This window comes from Dermacentor albipictus, chromosome 2 (genome assembly GCF_038994185.2).
Source record: "Dermacentor albipictus isolate Rhodes 1998 colony chromosome 2, USDA_Dalb.pri_finalv2, whole genome shotgun sequence".
NCBI lineage: Eukaryota > Metazoa > Arthropoda > Arachnida > Ixodida > Ixodidae > Dermacentor > Dermacentor albipictus.
In genome coordinates, this window is record NC_091822.1 from 16,228,978 (window position 1) to 16,247,849 (window position 18,872).

Here is an 18,872-nt window from a genome sequence, read left to right on the forward strand (position 1 = left end):
GAATGGTCGCCTCCGGGAGTGGCGTGCACGCTTCGAAAGATCACAGATCTTGTGATTTCGCTGCGTTTCTGGCTGATTTTATCGAAGCATCGAGCAACGGCGAGTCTGAGAATGCTGCCTTTACATCGGTCTTTGACTCTGAGAGCGACGACGACGCAAGCCAGCCCGGAACATTGGGGGCCGCAGCCCGGCACGCCAAGCTCTATTGCTTGCACTTAAATTTTGTGTTATAATACCTGTTCAATGAAAACTTATGATTTTTTCGGAGATAGTGCCTATTAGATGGCAAAACATTTTGTATATCTCATAATTTTTGTTAAATAAGTTCCTCAGTAGGTACAAGTGTGTCTTTGCAAACTTTGTTCAATTTTATCCCGCAATTTTGATTTTGGCAATATACATATTTTTTATGATGTGCAACTCATTAACAAGATCTTTATGCCTGAAAAGTGCATTCATTCTGCTTTTTGCTTATGTATTACACGAAATATTGAGTGCAGTAGTTGCCACTCCTTCAGAAAAGAAAAATCTGGCTTCATCATCATCATCATCATCATCATCATCATCATCATCAGCCTGGTTACGCCCACTGCAGGGCAAAGGCCTCTCCCATATTTCTCCAACAACCCCGGTCATGTACTAATTGTGGCCACGCCGTCCCTGCAAACTTCTTAATCTCATCCGCCCACCTAACTTTCTGCCGCCCCCTGCTACGCTTCCCTTCCCTTGGGATCCAGTCCGTAACCCTTAATGACCATCGGTTATCTTCCCTCCTCATTACATGTCCTGCCTATGCCCATTTCTTTTTCTTGATTTCAACTAAGATGTCATTAACTCGCGTTTGTTCCCTGACCCAATCTGCTCTTTTCTTATCCCTTAACGTTACACCTATCATTCTTCTTTCCATAGCTTGTTGCGTCGTCCTCAATAAGAGTAGAACTCTTTTCGTAAGCCTCCAGGATTCTGCCCCGTAGGTGAGTACTGGTAAGACACAGCTATTATATACTTTTCTCTTGAGGGATAATGGCAACCTGCTGTTCATGATCTGAGAATGCCTGCCAAACGCACCCCAGCCCATTCTTATTCTCCTGATTATTTCCGTCTCATGATCCGGATCCGCCGTCACTACCTGCCCTAAGTAGGTGTATTCCCTTACGACTTCCAGTGCATCGCTGCCTATTGTAAATTGCTGTTCTCTTCCGAGACTGTTAAACATTACTTTAGTTTTCTGCAGATTCATTTTTAGACCCACTCTTCTGCTTTGCCTCTCCAGGTCAGTGAGCATGCATTGCAATTGGTCCCCTGAGTTACTAAGCAAGGCAATATCATCAGCGAATCGCAAGTTACTAAGGTACTCTCCATTAACTTTTATCCCCAATTCTTCCCAATCCAGGTCTCTGAATACCTCCTGTAAACATGCTATGAATAACATTGGAGAGATCGTATCTCCCTGCCTGACGCCTTTCTTTATTGGGATTTTGTTGCTTGCTTTATGGAGGACTATGGTAGCTGTGGAGCCACTATAGATATCTTTCAGTATTTTTACACACGGCTCGTCTGCACCCTGATTCTGTAATGCCTCCATGACTGCTGAGGTTTCGACAGAATCAAACGCTTTCTCGTAATCAATGAAAGCTACATATAAGGGTTGATTATATTCCGCACATTTCTCTATCACCTGATTGATAGTGTGAATATGATCTATTGTTGAGTAGCCTTTACGGAATCCTGCCTGGTCCTTTGCTTGACAGAAGTCTAAGGTGTTCGTGATTCTATTTCCGATTACCTTAGTAAATAGGCTTAACCTATTTCTGGTAAATAGGCTTAACCTACAGGAAACGCCTGTTTTCCCCATGGTAGGGAAGGAGTTAAAGGGCCCTTCACCAGATCTGGCCATTTTGAGCTGACAAGTGCAGTGCATATAGAGTGCGCTGACGATTGTGGCTGCTAAGTATTAGATCCCTACACACCAGCTGGAGAGCCAACCTATATCGTGCAAGTGCACCTACGTAAATGGCAGTGCTATGGCATCACTCGTAGTAACACTTGACCTTGAGAATGATTCAAGGCAACATCAGTTATTTGTTTGATTTGCTGCTTCAATAGATGAATTAAAGTTTAGAGAAATAATAGAACATCCAAACTGAATGTCTGCATGTTTTTGTTTTACTTCATACCATAGCAAGAGTGATGTACTTCAGTTTTGTCTGCTTGTCCCCACATCATGCAGTCGTGTATCCAAAGAATGAAACTGACCTTTTATACACTGTTCCAGCACTGCGATCATTCTCTTTCATTGTCTCGTGTCTGCCTCATTACTTGTGATTGTCGCACTGATCAAGTGTTTCGTGCAAGGCGTGCAAAATTGTCTGCCATGTGAAACGAGCCAAACGCAACAGCTCGCGTGCGGGACCGTCACTGGGAGTGTGCTGCACGGCAAAAATACGAGAGAGAGAGAGGAAGGCGACGCCCGTGACGGATTTATCACACGGTCTTCCGGCTCCTGTGTGGCGGAATAAAGAAAAGAAATTCCGCTTCCAGAGGTTAGAGGGAAGCTGAAAGCTTTTCCAGAAAAAATCAGTGAAGAGCAGTACGTCGTGGTTTTCAACCCTCTGAATTCGAATGTCGCATCGAAATTGAGCGAAAGAAAGCGCAAACATATTTTATTTCGACGAAAAGTGCAGCAGCAGACATGCCCAGCTCGCGCGCCTTGTTTTCGCCTGTGATTGGTCGGGCGCCTCGTGACGTCAACAATGGCATTCGTCCGGACCGACTGCTGCCGCTACACACGAAGCACGGTTCAAGGTAGTTTGGTGGTGTTTTGCTGAGACGGTCATGGAAAATTTCGAGAGCTTGCGTTTCTCTGAGGAGTTCGGCGTTAAGTCCAAACTCCACGAGAGCGATTTTGCGCGCGACGGTGACGGGCGACGGCTTCAAGCGACAAAACAGGCCGTCGCTTGAACAGATCGCTCGGTGTTGTCGCTCGATCGCTCGTTTCTGGAAATCTAGAACTCGTTGCTCATCGCCCGGAAATGCTATGAGCGACTAGCCAATAGTGCGAAGCCGAAACTGGATGTACATGACTCAAATACTACTGTTTGTCGCACGGAACGAGCAAACTATTGAATTTTACACGTGCATAAATAAGAACCTAGTGCAAGACCTTCAGAAATATTTTATGCTCCTTCTTCAGTAAAATACATCAACTTAAATTGATAAAGCATGCATCATGCTAGTTTCGGCGCGTATATTGCTGCCCTCATACCGGGAAGTCGTCGCTCAAAGCCGTCGCTCGCGTGGAGTTCAGCTTGCAGGCGACGAGTGAATGCGACAGACGTCGCCTCGCCTGTCGCGCTGTCACTGTCGCGTGCAAGATCACTTGTAAGGGGTTTATACTTTACTCCCTACATGTACGAGCCGATAGCGAAGAGCTGGCCTATCCAAGAACAAAAAATGCTGGTGCAAGCACTGCTTTCCGCGCCAACGAAAGCGAAGTGTTAGCATCTCCTTGTGTTGGAAATGTTCTTTGGCGAGTATGTTTTTTGCTAAGCTGCATTCAGCGTTCCAGTGAGTACGTTTTCGGGCAAACAACTGTAGTGTTATGTTCCTGCATGCCTCCTCGTAGAACGTAAGCGGTCATGCGATCTTCAGCATTTGTGCGCTGCCCCAAAGCTGTCGGCAATCTACACAGACGGTTTAAACGCGGGAAAAGTTTATCGGCTGTTGTAGCACGTGTAGTATAGAACCTTCATCAGTGCGAAATCCGCACGCTGCTCGTAACCGGCGAATTCCGTCGGCTACGTGAGATGGTCGGTTTCTCTATGTGTGCGAGAGAAGGGGGAGCGCAGCGTCCTGGCATGAGCAGGCTTTCCAACACATGCAAACTTTACGCTTGCACTGCGTTATGGTAGCTGCATGCAGGCTGTTTCACAACACACGTGCGAATAGAAAATTCGCGGTGCTTGGCTATGAAACCTGCGTCAAGGGTGGGCGATAAACATGCACCTTCCATTCAGTGTGCCAATTTTTTTTTTTAAGGAGAACCCAAAGCACGCATTATTGATAAACTCCGGTAGTAATCGTCACGGAACTGGTTAAAGTACAACACTGTTGTTCTTGAGCGCTTGAAGTTGTTTCGCTTCACAGCAGCCTCCCACTTAGCTGAAAGCTTCTTGTCTTGCAGGAACTAATGAAACATCGAAACATCGTCGCGGCCGCTGGTGTTCGTGCAAGCGTAGGTTGCACAGAACGCCGGCATGGTTGGCCTATAAGTTCAACTGATGCTGCGCACGTCAACTACCACTCTACATACATACAAAGAAATGTAGGGTCGAGCGAAGCAGATTAGGACGGCACGCACGCAGAAACAAGCCCGGTCAGGCACGGTCGCGGAAACTGCGAAGGAGCGGAACACCAGTGTTGACGTCACTACACCGCGGTTTCCAGTCTCCGCTCGCATCGTCAGCGTCAGCAGCAGCGCGCGGCGCTCAACGGGGGGCGGAGCTACAGCGCAATTTTAACCGACGATTGCGTCGCTCCTAAGTGAAAAATCCCCCCCAAAATTTTACCTTCATGGTTTATAAGGTTCCCGCATCCGTATATGAACGTTTTATTGAATTCGACAGACTCTTCAGCTTCCCTTTAAACGGTGGCAAGTGGAGAGAGTGCCTTGGTTGGCGGTGACGGTCGCCTCCTGAAATCATAGGTGCCTGCCTCTTCAAATATTTCTATCTCTCCTATTAATGAACTAATTACAAAAAATTGTTGCAGTCGAACACTCCTTAGAGGGCACATAACAACTTCCAGCATATAACCAAAATTTGCTATGTGGTTTGGTGAGGGGCCCTTTAAGGGTTGTTGGGACACCTGAAAATTGTGGTTAACGAGGAAAGAGGCTGTTACAGCCAACTAGAACTGCTGGGCACACTCTGTAAGTGGAATTTCACCACAAAAAGGAATACTCACACAAACACACAAGATGCATGCACATGCATGTGTGTGTGTGTACATGTGTTAATGAGCGGATGCTCAGAGCACTCAAGAATGTGTCATATATGTACAATCATGTGTCATATTTATATTTATAATCATAGGCTTAAAAAACATCCGACGGTTACGATACTCCTTAATGTGAAATTTTAGTACAGTGTATTCGGATTTCCATTTTGCTATATATTGTGGCAAAGAATTTGATGTCGAAATCACTGTACCGGCTGGCAGTGGGCGAGTGTCGTCAGCATCTTCGCAGAGGGAGGGGCAGTATGGGCATGCTGGCAGGATAAGTAACATCGGAGCCAGTTGTTGTGGAAGACTATGACAAATGTGCCAGCAGTGGCACGCGCACATACACACGGTTCCACCGATGCCGACGCTCAACCCAAGAGCGGACGCCTAAGAGCAGCGCTCTAAAATTTTAGAGCACTGCTCTCTTAGGTGCCCGTTCCTGTGTTTAGCGTCGACACCCTCGGCGTAACCAAGCGAAAAAGCACAGCGAAAGATGACATAGTGAAGGCGGAGTGCAGTGAGGGACGAAGTACAGCAATAGCGAAGAGTGCGAGGAGGAAAGCAGAGGAGGAGGGTGCAGCAGAACCATGAAGTGGAAAGAGGAGGAGGGTATGGCAAAAGTGTGGGAAGAAAAATGGGCTGTGTGGCACCAACTGTTACGAGATGGCATCAGAGTAGCGCGTCGTCGTCTGTTCACCAATGGCATGCGGCAAGCGCGTCCACCGATACCATAAATGGAAACAAAGCTCTGCATGAGCAGAGGTGTGTCTGCAGTGGATGCTGTAAATCGTGCCTACGTGTCACCCACACACTGCCTCTCGTGATATCCCAATTAGTGAGCCAATCGTGCCACACTTCGTTCCGTTTGCAATATGCCTCACGAGGGAGGTTGTCCGCGCCAGCCAATATATTGTCGGGAAGCGGTGACGGTGAAGAAGGCAGCAAAACTGGGAATGACGAAACCAGCGTTTTATTGGGCGAACCTGTGCCCTTAAAAGCAAGTTACACTCAAAGAACAACGATAGCAGGGAACACAGTGATTGTCCAAAATCTGACCTGCCAATCAAGCGCGTCGACTTTTGTACATGAGTCATTGAAGATCCAGAGCAATCGCTGGTGCCCGCGTGTCTTCCAGAAAGTTCTACACAATTAGATTACACAAGCTTCGACGACAACAGACAGCATATAGAACCATCAACAACATTAGAGAAACTTCTGATGCACACGGGCGCGTCCCGTACTGATAACATCTGTTAGACGCCAGCGGTCACCCGAAAAAGATCAACAAGTACACGTGTTAATATCGTGAAATTAAACACGTATATAGCTGTGCTAAAATTTTGCGTTAGAGAGTATCGCAACCATCATTGAATTTTTTTCTGACTGCAAGGACAGACGCATCTGGGGTGAAGCCATTTAGATGGGGGGCCATGTGGTTTGAAACAGACAAAAGCCTAGGCAGCGGCATCTTGTGGTTTAGAATCCACGCTCTGAGTAATGTGGCAATAAGGTCATATTGCACGAGATGGCACCACTATGGTGTTTCTGGTATTGGGAACATTTTCAGTTGTTCCATGGAGCAATGTCCCACACATGGTCGCAGCAGGCATTTTCGTGTGTGCAGGTGAAGTACAGCCGGCTGCGGGCACACCTGGTGGAGCGTGAGTGTCTCAAGGAGCAGCAGCAGCCGGGTCCCAAGGGTCCCCTAGCGCCCATCCCCGAGGACGAGGCAGACTCTCCAGACGGGGAGCTGCCTCCATGTGTGCGTGATTCCCCGCTCCTGATGGGGCTGCACCTGGAGGCCCAGAGGCTGCAGCAGGAGCTATGCAGGGCACAGCGTGCCTACTGGGACCTGGTAGGTTTGTGCTTTCAATGACCTAGTCGTTAACAGCACAAATCAGGCAACAACACACAGTGCTTGTTATAAAGAATATGCAGTGATTATCTGGTGTTCATCTGCTAGCCCTGTTTGCCACTGCTGCTCCTTGTCTCTGAATGAGTGCCACAGGGCGCTTTTCACTGTTTTCCTCCTGTGTGCGTTTCATTCCATGTCTGTTTGAAGAGGCACTCACCGACCGCAAGCTTGATGCATTGTACAGTCGAACCCGCTTATAACAGTATTCAAGTGCCACGAAAATACCATTGTTCTAACCAATAATTGTTATAACCGGGTTGCATGAAAACATCAAGATAGGGGGATGGCAGAGCTGATCTGAGAAAACTATAATAGCAGGGAAGGCAGTTCCCCTACCCAGCACCTTCCTCCATCCAGCTGCTGATTGTGTTCACTCGTTTAACCTTTTCAGGGTTGATTTTTTTAAAATTTTTTATTGCGGATTCCAATTCTTCAGAGGGGCCTATTTCGAAAAAAATTTACCGTAATTTTTCTAGGGTGACCGTAAAGTGAGAAAAAATTATTTTGCATTTGTATATGTGTACTGTTTATTCATGAATAACAACAATAAAAGGATGAAATAAACTTATAAGAATTAAAAATGTGATGCATTGTTATACACATAAGGCCTAGAAAATGTGCACACGAGAATATTTCGCAAGTGTCAAATGTTCCTGCTCTTACACTAATATTTACGTCCATAGCGTAATTGAACTGCGTTGGTCAGCACACTCGAGAAAACTGTGTGGTTGTGTGCCCATCAAGAAAGCAAAATGTGTCACAAACTTCAGCTAATCTTCATCTTATCGCCAAACAGAGGCAATTAGTTTTTGCATGCCTCCAAAAAAAGAAAAGGAAACGCATGCACAGCGGCATACTTCCTAAGCGCACCCCTGCGAGCACTAAACGAGTGAGAAACAGGCGGTCGCCCTGTGAGTGACTAGTAACGAGATAGCCATCAGTTTTGTGAGCGCAAGAAGCCAAAACCACCCATGGAACAAAACCCAAACCACCACGAGAGGTTCATTTGAGGGATTGCCAGTCGTTTGTGCACAGGTGCAAGTAAGAGCGGACACGAGAGAGAAAATCTGTGGGCTTTTGTTCCTTGAATATATCTGTCTCTGTCTAGGCACTACGAAGGAGGTTTCTTAGCACGTGTTGTATGCGTTTGTCCCCTAGACATGACGGCGATGCGGAGTGGGGTCGAGTTTGTTTACGCTCCGCCACTGGCTGCCTGCGCGGTGAGGTAGTGCGCACGGACGCCCCATTCGGACATCGCTGTGTCGGAAAGGGCAAGGTTCTGACTGGTATAGCATAAGTCGTAGATCGCTTTTTTCATGGCAATGAGGTAGATTTTTAATAAGCACTGCTTCAGGAGGGCATGTGTTTTTTTAAATTTTTTAATTTTATTTTCACAATACTGCGGACATCTGTCCAAGCAGGAGGGGGCTACGTGAGCAAATACAGAAAAGAAGCAAACATACAAATATAGTATACAAGAAATACAGTCAACAAGATTCATCAAGTGGGTGGTTGTAACCAGTGGGAATTTCAGGTAGGGCATTCCAATCATTGATTGTTTTCAGAAAAAATTAGTTTTTGAAAAGGTTTCTTCGTGCAAAGATCGGCTTTAAATACTGGCTGTGTTTGTGGCGGGAAATTCGAGGTGTGTCCTTAATAATATAGTCACGCGTTTGTATTCCTAGTTTCCCGTAATAAAGCTGGCGAAAGAAATTTAATCTGGCAGTTTTTCTTCGATCAGTTAGTGGTTCCAAGTTTGCGGCTTCCAGCATACTCGTTGGGGAATCACGTCGTTTGAAGTGCTTATAAAGGAAGCGCGCAGCTAACATTTGAATTCTTTCTAGTTTTTCAATACCTACCACTGTGTGAGGATCCCAAGCGATACTCGAATATTCTAAGAGAGGCTTAACGTACGTTTTATAGGCTTTTAATCTTAATGAGGATGTGGAGTCACCTAATTTAAACTTCAGAAATTGTAATCTTTTTCGGGCTGCACAGGTTGTATTGTCTATGTGAGGCACCCAGGATAGATGTGAAGTTAAAGTTATCCCCAAGTATTTGCACCTTTCTACTTTCCTAATCTTATTATCCTTTATTTTGTACAAGTATTCTAGCTTTCTTAACTTATTTGTAATACACATATGCACTGTTTTGTCATTATTAATAACCATATCCCATTCATTGCACCATTCTGCCAACCTATCCAAGGTTTCTTCCAGAAAAAGCTGATCAGAGACAGTTCGAATGTTGCTAAATATAATACAATCATCTGCAAACAATTTGACACGAACAGGTGATTCCACAATTTTAACTAGGTCATTAATATAAATATTAAACAGTACTAGACCCAGCACGGATCCCTGAGGTACGCCTGAAGTTACTCCCCAAAACCGGGAGCATGATCCATTTATTTCCACATACTGCTTACGACCAGTCGGGTATGAATTTACCCAGTTTATGATCTGTAGGAATATTCCGAGAAGTTTCATTTTATATATTAGTTTCGAATGAGGAACTCTGTCGAAAGCCTTAGAATAAAGTAAGAAAATAGCGTCAACTTGACCGCCCCCATCAAGCACGGAAGCGAGCTCATGGACAGTGACTACTAACTGTGTGGTTGTGGAGTAACCTTGGTAACCATACTGTTTAGCCGTGAGTTTATTATTTTTCTCCAAAAAATTATTCAGGTAAGTGACTGTAATGTGTTCTAAAGTTTTGCAGCAGCAACAGGGGAGTGATATTAGTCTGTAATTACTTACAGAAGATCGGAGACCGTTCTTAAAAACTGGTATTACTCGTGCCAAATGCCAATCATCGGGAACAGTGCCACAGGCTAAAGGTTTAGTAAAAATCATGACCAAGCATCGAGCTAATATTTCTGAATATCTTTTAAGAAAAGCAGAAATGTCATCTGGCCCTGTAGCTTTCTTTGCGTCTAACCGTAGAAGAAGCTCAGTCACACCCTCAATAGTTACGCTGATCACGTCTGGGCTGTCAAGTATCTGCCTCTCGGCAACACTAGTGCTTAAAGTGGAATAAACACTTTGGAAAAACGCATTAAACGCTTCAGCTATTTTCTTTGCATCTGTAATTGTTACTTCACCATCGCATATTTCTCACGAAAGCTGGGAATCTTTGTTAGATAGGAATTGCCAAAATTTTGGGAAGTTTTGAGAGGCAAATTGACCAAGTGTTCTTGTAAAATAATGTTCCCTTGCCTCTCTCAGTTTTAGAGCCAAGTCATTTGCCATCGTGCTAACAATTGTCCTGTCATAATCTGTAGATTTTCGGTATCGTTTTATTTTATGTTTGAGATGAATGACGTCTCTGTTTATCCAAGGATTCTGTCTGCCGATCTTTTTTGTTTTATCTGGAATTAATTTTCTGATACCAAAGTGGCACGAGGACTTAAACTTCTTCCACAAAGAATTAATTAATTAATTAATTAGTATTTATGGCGCAAGGGCAACAACGGCCAAAGAGCGCCAGCAACGATCCACAAAGAATTCACGTCCTCGTCAGTATCAAGCTGTACAAGTGCTTCTTCCAAACAATGCACAATATGAAGGTCGTCAGCAGAATCATAATTTTTAAGAGTGATATACTTGGCAGTACGTAACTGTGATCGAGTAGGAAGCGCGCATGTGAAGTACTACACTATTTTGTGGTCAGAGATCCCCTCGTTCACTTCAGCCTTATAGTCAGAGATGCTAGCAGAGCATAATACAAGATCGAGAATTGAAGTCGCTGAATCTGTAATCCTTATAGGCAGGTAAACAGATTGGGTAAGGTTGTGCGCTAGTAATATATCTAGCAAGGCTTCAGAACTTTTAGTGTCCATTGAGCCACATGACATTGAATACCAGTCAATATGAGGTAAGTTGAAGTCCCCGGCAATAATAACATTTTGATTTTGATAACTGTCTAGGTAATCATACAACTCTAATAAGAAATCCGGATGAGTCCCAGGTGGTCTATAAACGCCCCCGACGACAACTTGGTTGCCCAACAACGTCACCTTACAGAAAACACTTTCATGCACCGTGCTAACAGCAGGCAAAAGCAAAGACATCAAAGTTTTTTTTACTAAAACAACCATGCCTCCACCACGTGTCAGACGGTCCTTGCGATAGCAGTTATATGTGGGCGGAAAAACACAATCGTTCATTATTTCTGGTCGCAGTCAGGCCTCGGTAATTACCGCAACATGAGGATCATACAACAAGAGCACTCGTTCTTGTTGGTCATATTTGTTGCATAAGCTTTGTGCGTTCAGGCAAAGAAGCCGAAAAAGTTTCTTTTCGGCGTTTGGGGTGTTGATATTACGTCAGTCTTCATTCCTGTTTCCAGAATAGGCATTTCGGACTTTCTGCGCTGGCCCTGCGCAAGAGCACTCTACAATTTTTGCCTTGATCCCACGTGTAAGCTTTGTTGTTTACGAACAGCTTATCATGCACCAGTCTCACCCTGTCCCTAGCCTTTCTATCGGTGCCGATAGACTGCCAAAGCTTTTTTCTGATAGCAAGGGTTCTTTGCGAGTAATCATGTGATATCAATACCCCTGTACCTTTTAGTTTAAAGCTAACTTTCATGGTAGAATCTTTTTCTCTGAAGTTGTACAAACGAAAAATTATGAGCCTGGGTTTGTTATTCCGTAACCTGCCGTTCCTATGTATGCGCTCCATTTATTTGACTGCGATCCCCAGTCTGTCATGACAAACCTGCCGGACCACCATATCCTTGAGCATGTCGCTAGTTTCGTCAGGTTTTTCAGGAATTCCAAACACCACCAAGTTATTTCGACGTGCTCTGTCTTTGTAATCGTTAAGCTTTTTATCCTGAGCAGCCAAAACCTTTTCGAAATGCTTAACCAATTTCTCCAGAACAGATATTTTCTGTTCATTCGCTTTTGATATTCGTAGCACTTCGTCCAACCTTGACAGCTGAGAATTCATTTGCGACAGTGTGTCATCATGCTTTTTCTTAGATTCTTTAAGTTCCTTCAGAGCAGTAAAGATGGCATTCAGCATTTCGTTACCTTTAGGGCCAGGATTTTCCTCCACATCTCCACACAAAGCAATAAGTATAGTAAGCCAGCAATCAGCAATCATATGAAAACACTGTTGGAGGCACGGCAGCACAAAAAGACCATAACAGCTTGTACGTACATTAGAATAGGGACTATAAAAACTGACCTGCAACACAAGCCACGCATGGTTAGGCATGTTCTCAGAAAAGCTGCCGTGCTCTCTGAAGGTCTCGGGTGAAGCAACTGCCTTTATAGCTGAAGGCCGTGACGTCACGGATCCACTGGACCATCCAGCGTGGACTTCGCCGATGCAATCGATAACTTGATAATCGTGTGGAAACTTGGCAGTTTGCAATGCGTTGGGAGGTGCAAGATGTGGCGGGACACGCTTCGGGATGGTTAAAAACCCTGCACTTGAGACCATGCGAAGAAAAAGCACCTGCAACACAAGCCGCGCATGGTTAGGCATGTTCTCAGAAAAGCTGCCGTGCCCTGGCAAACGGAGGCCTCAAGAGAGCACCTGAGGTTATAATAAAGCAGGCGGTGCAGGATTTCAAGGGCACCCAAGGGGTGGCAGGGGGATGTGAGCTGGAAGCAGGGCGGCCCATGGGTTGGGGCCGTGGAGGCCAAAGCGTGCCAAGGGGTGTACGCATAAAAAAATTGGCTGTCCGCAACACCCCTGGCACGCGCAGTCCTCAGCAAGCCCCAAGCCATGGACCAGTCTGGGTTCTAGCTTTGGCGTCCCTGTTGCCGCTTTGGTGTCCTGGAGCCGCCGCCAATAATGCGAAATAAGGACACATTGTTAAAATTAGTAAAAAGTATGATTGAATAAATATAATTACGCCCAGCTACCAACTTGTGACACTAAGTTCAGCACTAACGTGCCCCGCGACTTCTGCAGTACCAGTCAGAACTTTGCCTCTGAAGGTACTTCGGACACTTTCTCACACCTGTGACGCTGGTGCTGAGTCAGTCATGCCGGATTAAACCTTCCTTGCTTTTTTTGGCGCTCTACCTTCAAAAAAAGCATAACTGATTATTCCAGGGGAGCAGTAGGGGCTGTAGTAGAGGCCCAGCGGTTGCCAAATCGGGCATCAGTGCCTGCTGCTTCGCCATTTTACCACGCCGGCAGCCAACATCTGAGCGTAAACAAACTCGAACCCACTCCGCAATGCCTGCACGCCTCGGGACAAACGCCTACAACATGTGCTAAGAGACTTCCGTAGTGCCTAGGCAGAGTCATATATTCAAGGAGCAAAGCCCCCTAATTTTCTCTCTTGCACCCGCTCTTACTCGCGCCTGTGCGCAAATGGCTGGCAATCCCTCAAATGAACGATCTCGTCAAACTGCCGCCCGCTCGCATGCCAATGTGTGAGCAGTAATATATAGACACGCCGGGGCAAACTATCCCTAAAACAAACCATGCAACAAAAACGGAGAGAGGGAGGCGCCAGAAAAAAATTCCCTGTATTCCCACATAGTGGCAGCACATGCCAGAAAAGAAAAAGTTAGGAAATTGGTGCGCATTTTAAATGTACAGATGGCGCCATAAATATAGGGCATCGACCATATTGGACTTGTTCACGGCGCCGCATGTTTACGTCATTGACTCTGAAGGGTTAACTGCTTCTTGGGAGCTCCGATCGCGTGTAACAAGCAGCGGCTGTCGGCATTAAAAAATGGCACTGCTATAACAACTGCAAAAAGGGGTCATGGGTGGCACGCGCTATGTGAGCACCACTGAGGCATCGCTTTGGTGGCCCCAACAGGGGCCTTTCAAATATTGCGAGAAGGCTGCCGCAGCAGCCTGTCAGCTTGAGAAATCCAGAAGAAATGGAGAAGAGAACGCCACAAGCATCTCACCATGCACTTCTCACTGGCTTGCACGAGAAAACCCTATGTCCGTCAGCCTTGCATGATTTACGCGAAGCTTGCCTATATCCTCCAGGACATCCAGGTGCTCCGCGTAGTGCAGCAGAAGGTTCCTCATAAAAACGAAGCCCCGGAGGGACTGAATCATCTGCCGGGCCTCCTGCTAGGACAACGTTGAGACAGCCTACCCTACCACGTCACCGCTGCCGTCATCGCCGCTATCACAAGCACGTTCGCGACGATCGCCTCATCGGTTAGAAGCACTTAGTTTCCAAATCTATAGCCGTGCGCTTTCTTTTCACCAGCAACGTCATCCGATGATTAGCGGGCGGATCAGCCATCTTCCGTTTTGCAGGCAAGTGAAACCAACAGTTGAAACCAACAGGCGAGTGAAACCAACAGTTGAAACCAACGAGGCTGAGAAACCACTTTGCCAGGAATGATTTCGACCGAACCAACAAAGATGAGCGCGACGGATTACGCATTTGCAGAACTGCGCTGAATGAGGAGCCAGCGAGCAACATGCGAGCAACCTGCGAGCAGCATAGTTGACGTGGTCAATTCGTGTTTCGGAGGGTGGGGCGGATTAGAGCTGTGGGCAGAGCCAATTTGTGTTCGGAGGGGTGGAAGGGCAATGGGAGAGAGGCGCACGGAGATAGCTAAAAAACTAGCGTGTGGTGGCTGTTGGAGCTGCGGCCCATCTTGCAGCGGCTCGAAATTTTCGTTTTCTTCTTTTCTTTTCTTTTCAAAACTTTCGCATTTCACTAGCTTTCGGCGTGGACTCCCAGCAGCCAGATTTTATCGTTGTAACCGATAATGCGGCATCGGGGCATTGTAGTGAGCGGATTATTTCACCATAGAACATGTGCAAAAGTTGACGGTGCAGCAGCTTCTCATTGTTATAACCGATATATTGTTAAAACCGGTATGGTTAGAAGTTGGTTCGACTGCACTGTGGCTGCTGTCGCTAATGTAAACTTTTTGCCTCATGTGCTACCAGTGCAGTTGTACACATATTAGGAGGCAACGTTGTCCCACAGCAAAAATACTGTATTTACTCCATAGTGAACTCAGTTTCTTTCCTCCAAAAAAGATCAAGCAAAGTTAAGGGTTGTGTTCATTATGTGGGGTAAAATTTTCAGTGTTTTTTTTTTTTTTTTCACTGCGATTCAGCATCTCATGCGGCATCCGACGTGCCAGACTGGAAGTCGAAGCTGAAGTGTTTTGCTGTGCTGTAGTGCTGCATTGGACACCCGGCATGCAACAAACTGACAACCACATCGTCATGACAGTGCGGCTAGTGTGTGAATGTTCCCTTCAAAGAGGCAGTGCCAGTGGGCCAGTTTCTCGCTGCTCCCGTCATTCCAGCTGAGGCATTCGCCTGTATTGCTGCTCACTGTGTCATCAAAATTGGCTGAAATTTGTTTCTGACATGATAAGGTTACTAATTATATAAAATTATATTGAAAGTGTGCCTGTTCTGGAAAGCAGCGCCTAGTACTAAGCCACTGTCTAGATTGAGAGTTTTGAGGCAAGCGTGTTTCACTTGTGGACAACCCACCAGAACCACTTGAGCGAGGCTGCTGCTCGCTTATCTTACACATTTGCTTTTCGCATTGATGGCACCAAGTAGGCCAATCATATTTAATTGGATTGCAAGGCTCACCCCACCTTGTCGCGTGCTGTCAGAAGAGTCCTCGTCAGTGGACAACGCAATTGCTCTTAAGTTTTTGTCACTTGGGCAGACATGACTTTGTTGACAATGTTCATGTAAAGTGAAGCAGCGTTGTGCAAACTTGTTTGTTTTCTGCTCCTCGGCCAGGATAGGAAGTCTTCCTACCGTAGAATCGAGGGCACTGGATTTGGGCAGAGCTTACGCGGGTGTAACGTGGTGCAGTTTAGATCGCAACTCAGCCTGATTGGGATCAAATTTTTTGGTTGCAGTTCGCTCCTTTGCACAACCTGCGAGAGGAAGCCAATCATGGTTGAGAATTTCAATCCGGATCAGACTTGCTTGCTGTTGAAAGTGGCTGCGTCACACCGGTATTACGTGCCACTCACCAGTTTGGACGCAGGCCCAATGAGTCCTGGATCCTTGCAAGCCGCATGCTGATAAATGTCGGAGCATGCAGCACCGCATGTCCAATTGGATGCCAGATCGTACTGTACTCTGTGCTCAGTGCTTCAAAAACCATAATATTTAAAAACAGAGCAAAGACATACATTGGACAACAGAATAGAGCATCGAGGATCCTCTATTCTGTTGTTTGGTGTACGTCCTTGCGCTGTTTTTAAACATTATGAAAAACCACCAACTCACCCAAACTGCCGTTCTTTTTTTTTTTTTTCTTCGCTTCAAAAGCTTTTCGCGGAGGCATTGAAGAAGAAATCAGAAGTCTGGAGGAATACTGGCTTTACGCAGGCGGTGCTAGGTGGCACTGGGAAACATTCGAAAGTGGCCTCTGAGAATCGCAATGCATGACATCCTGCAGTCCATATCGTATACTTGATAGACGGCACTCAGTGTTCAGCCTGGCCAAGTAGATGGCAGCAAGTTGCGGGCGCCATCAAGCAAAAACACCCTTTTGGTTCAAAAAGGGGTGGGTGTTTCATAATCATAATCGCTTAGTTGCCATCTATATAGTCACATCAATAGTGGCTGTAATTCCATCCACAGTGACTGCAGCCCATAGTAGTTTCGTTCTACCTTGGTATGTGCATCAGCTGCATGCCTTCATAATCGCTTAGTCGCCATCTATATAGTCACGTCGATAGTGACTGTGGTTTGATCTGCAATGGTTGCAGCAAACAGTAGTTTCATGCTGACTTGGTGTGAAGTTGTCGAGGGCTAAGATCCCTGGCTACATGTGTTGTAGCCAGGGATCTTATTGATCTTGTTGTAGGGATCTTCTTGTAGATCCCTGGCTACATGTGTTGTAGCCAGATCCCTGGCTACAACACATGGACGATCTCTTGGCCTCACTGGCAAAACACAATGGGGATGTCCGCACGAGAGTGGAAAGTGTGTCTCCAATGAAGACGCACACTGTGGCCGTGCTACGAAGAAAGTCACAAAGCCTTTGCCCCTGCGAGCGCTAATTAGTCATGAGATGACAAGGCTTACTGCTTCCGCACTGATTTTCTGTAAGATAGAAGCAGGATTTGCCGATTCATTCAGTAAATAAAAGCAGGTTGACGTAGTAAGCATTTTTTAATTTTTTTTATACCCTCGATAATTCAACATTCGGTTAATTCAGACATTTTTTTTTTTCGGTACCGTTAAATCCGAAATAATGAGGAGTCATTTTGCTTGTGATAGCTTGTATAGCCATAGCGAACGTGTCCTTGTTTGGTTGCTGTGATGTTCTTGGATCAGCGCTCTCCCTAAGGCCCCAAGATAAAATGAGCTGCTGTCCACCTTGTAATTATTTCAAGACACAAACCGTCTTCTCAATTACTGTATCAAACATATTCATTAAGGTTTTTTTAAAGGTGTGATCTCTTCGTGAGTGCATTTTAAACCGCACCTGGAACTAGATTGGAACCAGCAGGCTGTGTCTCTTGGAAGCCATGAGCTGAAGTGACTGTTTACCCTTGCTGCTTGTTTCAGGTGTTGGGCAGTGACTGTGGGGATGACTCTGCCGAAGTTGTGGTGGACCTGCTGTCACAGCTGGAGAAGAGAGACACTGGTAGGTGCACCTCCATGGCTTGTAGAAAATGTGCAAGTTGCGTTGTGCTTTAAGATGGACTCGTGTGATGAACTGAATTCTGCAGACGGGACTTGCACTGCACACTGTACACCAGCTGATAGCAGCTGTTGCAGATCAGCCACATGATTTTCAATGACACATTATGGGCACTCAGCGTAAGCAGCATGAGAATGGTGCAGGATAGGTGCCCTTTCCTCTCTTTGACCAAAGTGGCCTCCTTTCAAACTAAACAAGTCTTTGTTTCGTAGTAGGGGTGTGCAAATGCTAAGTAGTAGATTTCTAATCAAATGTCGAGTCAAATAAAAATAAAAAGCAAAATGTAGAATATTTCATCGCCTACAAAATGGGGTGCTACAGAGTTCAGGAGTCTTAGCATTGCAGAACAAGGATGTAGCAAGCTATCAGTAACTTGGGCATGTGGATATCAAGATATGCAGTGTGCTGTTATCGCCTGCCTGTGTGCAACGTGTAACGTCGCGACAGATAGCTGGACGACCACTGCGAGTGCCAAGCTACTTGTGACACGTGACATCCCCAGAATGTATATTATCGGCCAGCACAATAAATGAGGGACTTTCCCTTTCGTCACCTGGAGCGCGGCTCGTCGACTGTTCCTTCCGACACGCATATGCGTCATGCTCGCGTGCCGTGTCACCGCATGGTGTCAGAAGTGGGCAGTGGTCAACTATCTCGCTGAGGCTGTGGACGGTGGCATTTCCAGAAAATGGCAAACAAGCCCGCAACGGTAATCCCCGGGCTCCAGCAGCCACCACCGCTGGCCTTTGACAAAACGTCAGAGTGGCCGGCGTGGATCAACCACTTCGATGACTACCGCTTCGCCACAGCTCTCAACGAACGTTCGGGAGAGGCCCAGGTACGCACGCTACGTTACACAATGGGACGCCAAGCCCGCGAAGTCTTTGCTACATTTGAGCTGACTGAGGATGAAGCAAAAACTGATGATGTCGTCAAGCAGAAGTTCGACAGTCATTTCGTCAAAGAGCGGAACATTCTTTACGAAAGTGCCTGCTTTCACAGACGCCAGCAACGACCAGAAGAGTCGGGGGATCAGTTCGCAACCGCACTTCACATGCTGCCAGACCGCTGCGACTTTGGGGATATGAAGAAGAGACTCATCCGGGACAGGTTTGTCGTCAGGCTCCGGGACATGCAACTGTCCGAGGCCTTGCAGATGGATCCGCAGGTGACATTGGCTACGGCGCTGGCCAAGGCTCGCCTCAAGGAAACCGTGCTTCAGCAGCAGCAGAGCCTTCGACCGGAGGGTCGAAGGCTCTGCTGGCCACATAGAAATCCTATGCGGACTGCCAGGTGTTGTCAACGT

At 46.3% G+C, this 18,872-nt stretch overlaps 1 protein-coding gene across 2 annotated transcripts in view; it reads left to right on the plus strand.

The window, feature by feature from the left end:
- LOC139055887 (plectin-like) overlaps nucleotides 1–18,872 on the plus strand; it is a 295,516-nt gene that overhangs the window by 113,570 nt on the left and 163,074 nt on the right. For both annotated transcript variants that reach the window (XM_070533491.1, XM_070533490.1), the window contains 2 exons: nucleotides 6,629–6,859; nucleotides 17,431–17,509. In XM_070533491.1, the coding sequence (XP_070389592.1) occupies nucleotides 6,629–6,859; nucleotides 17,431–17,509 (310 nt within the window). The remainder of the gene's footprint in view (nucleotides 1–6,628; nucleotides 6,860–17,430; nucleotides 17,510–18,872) is intronic.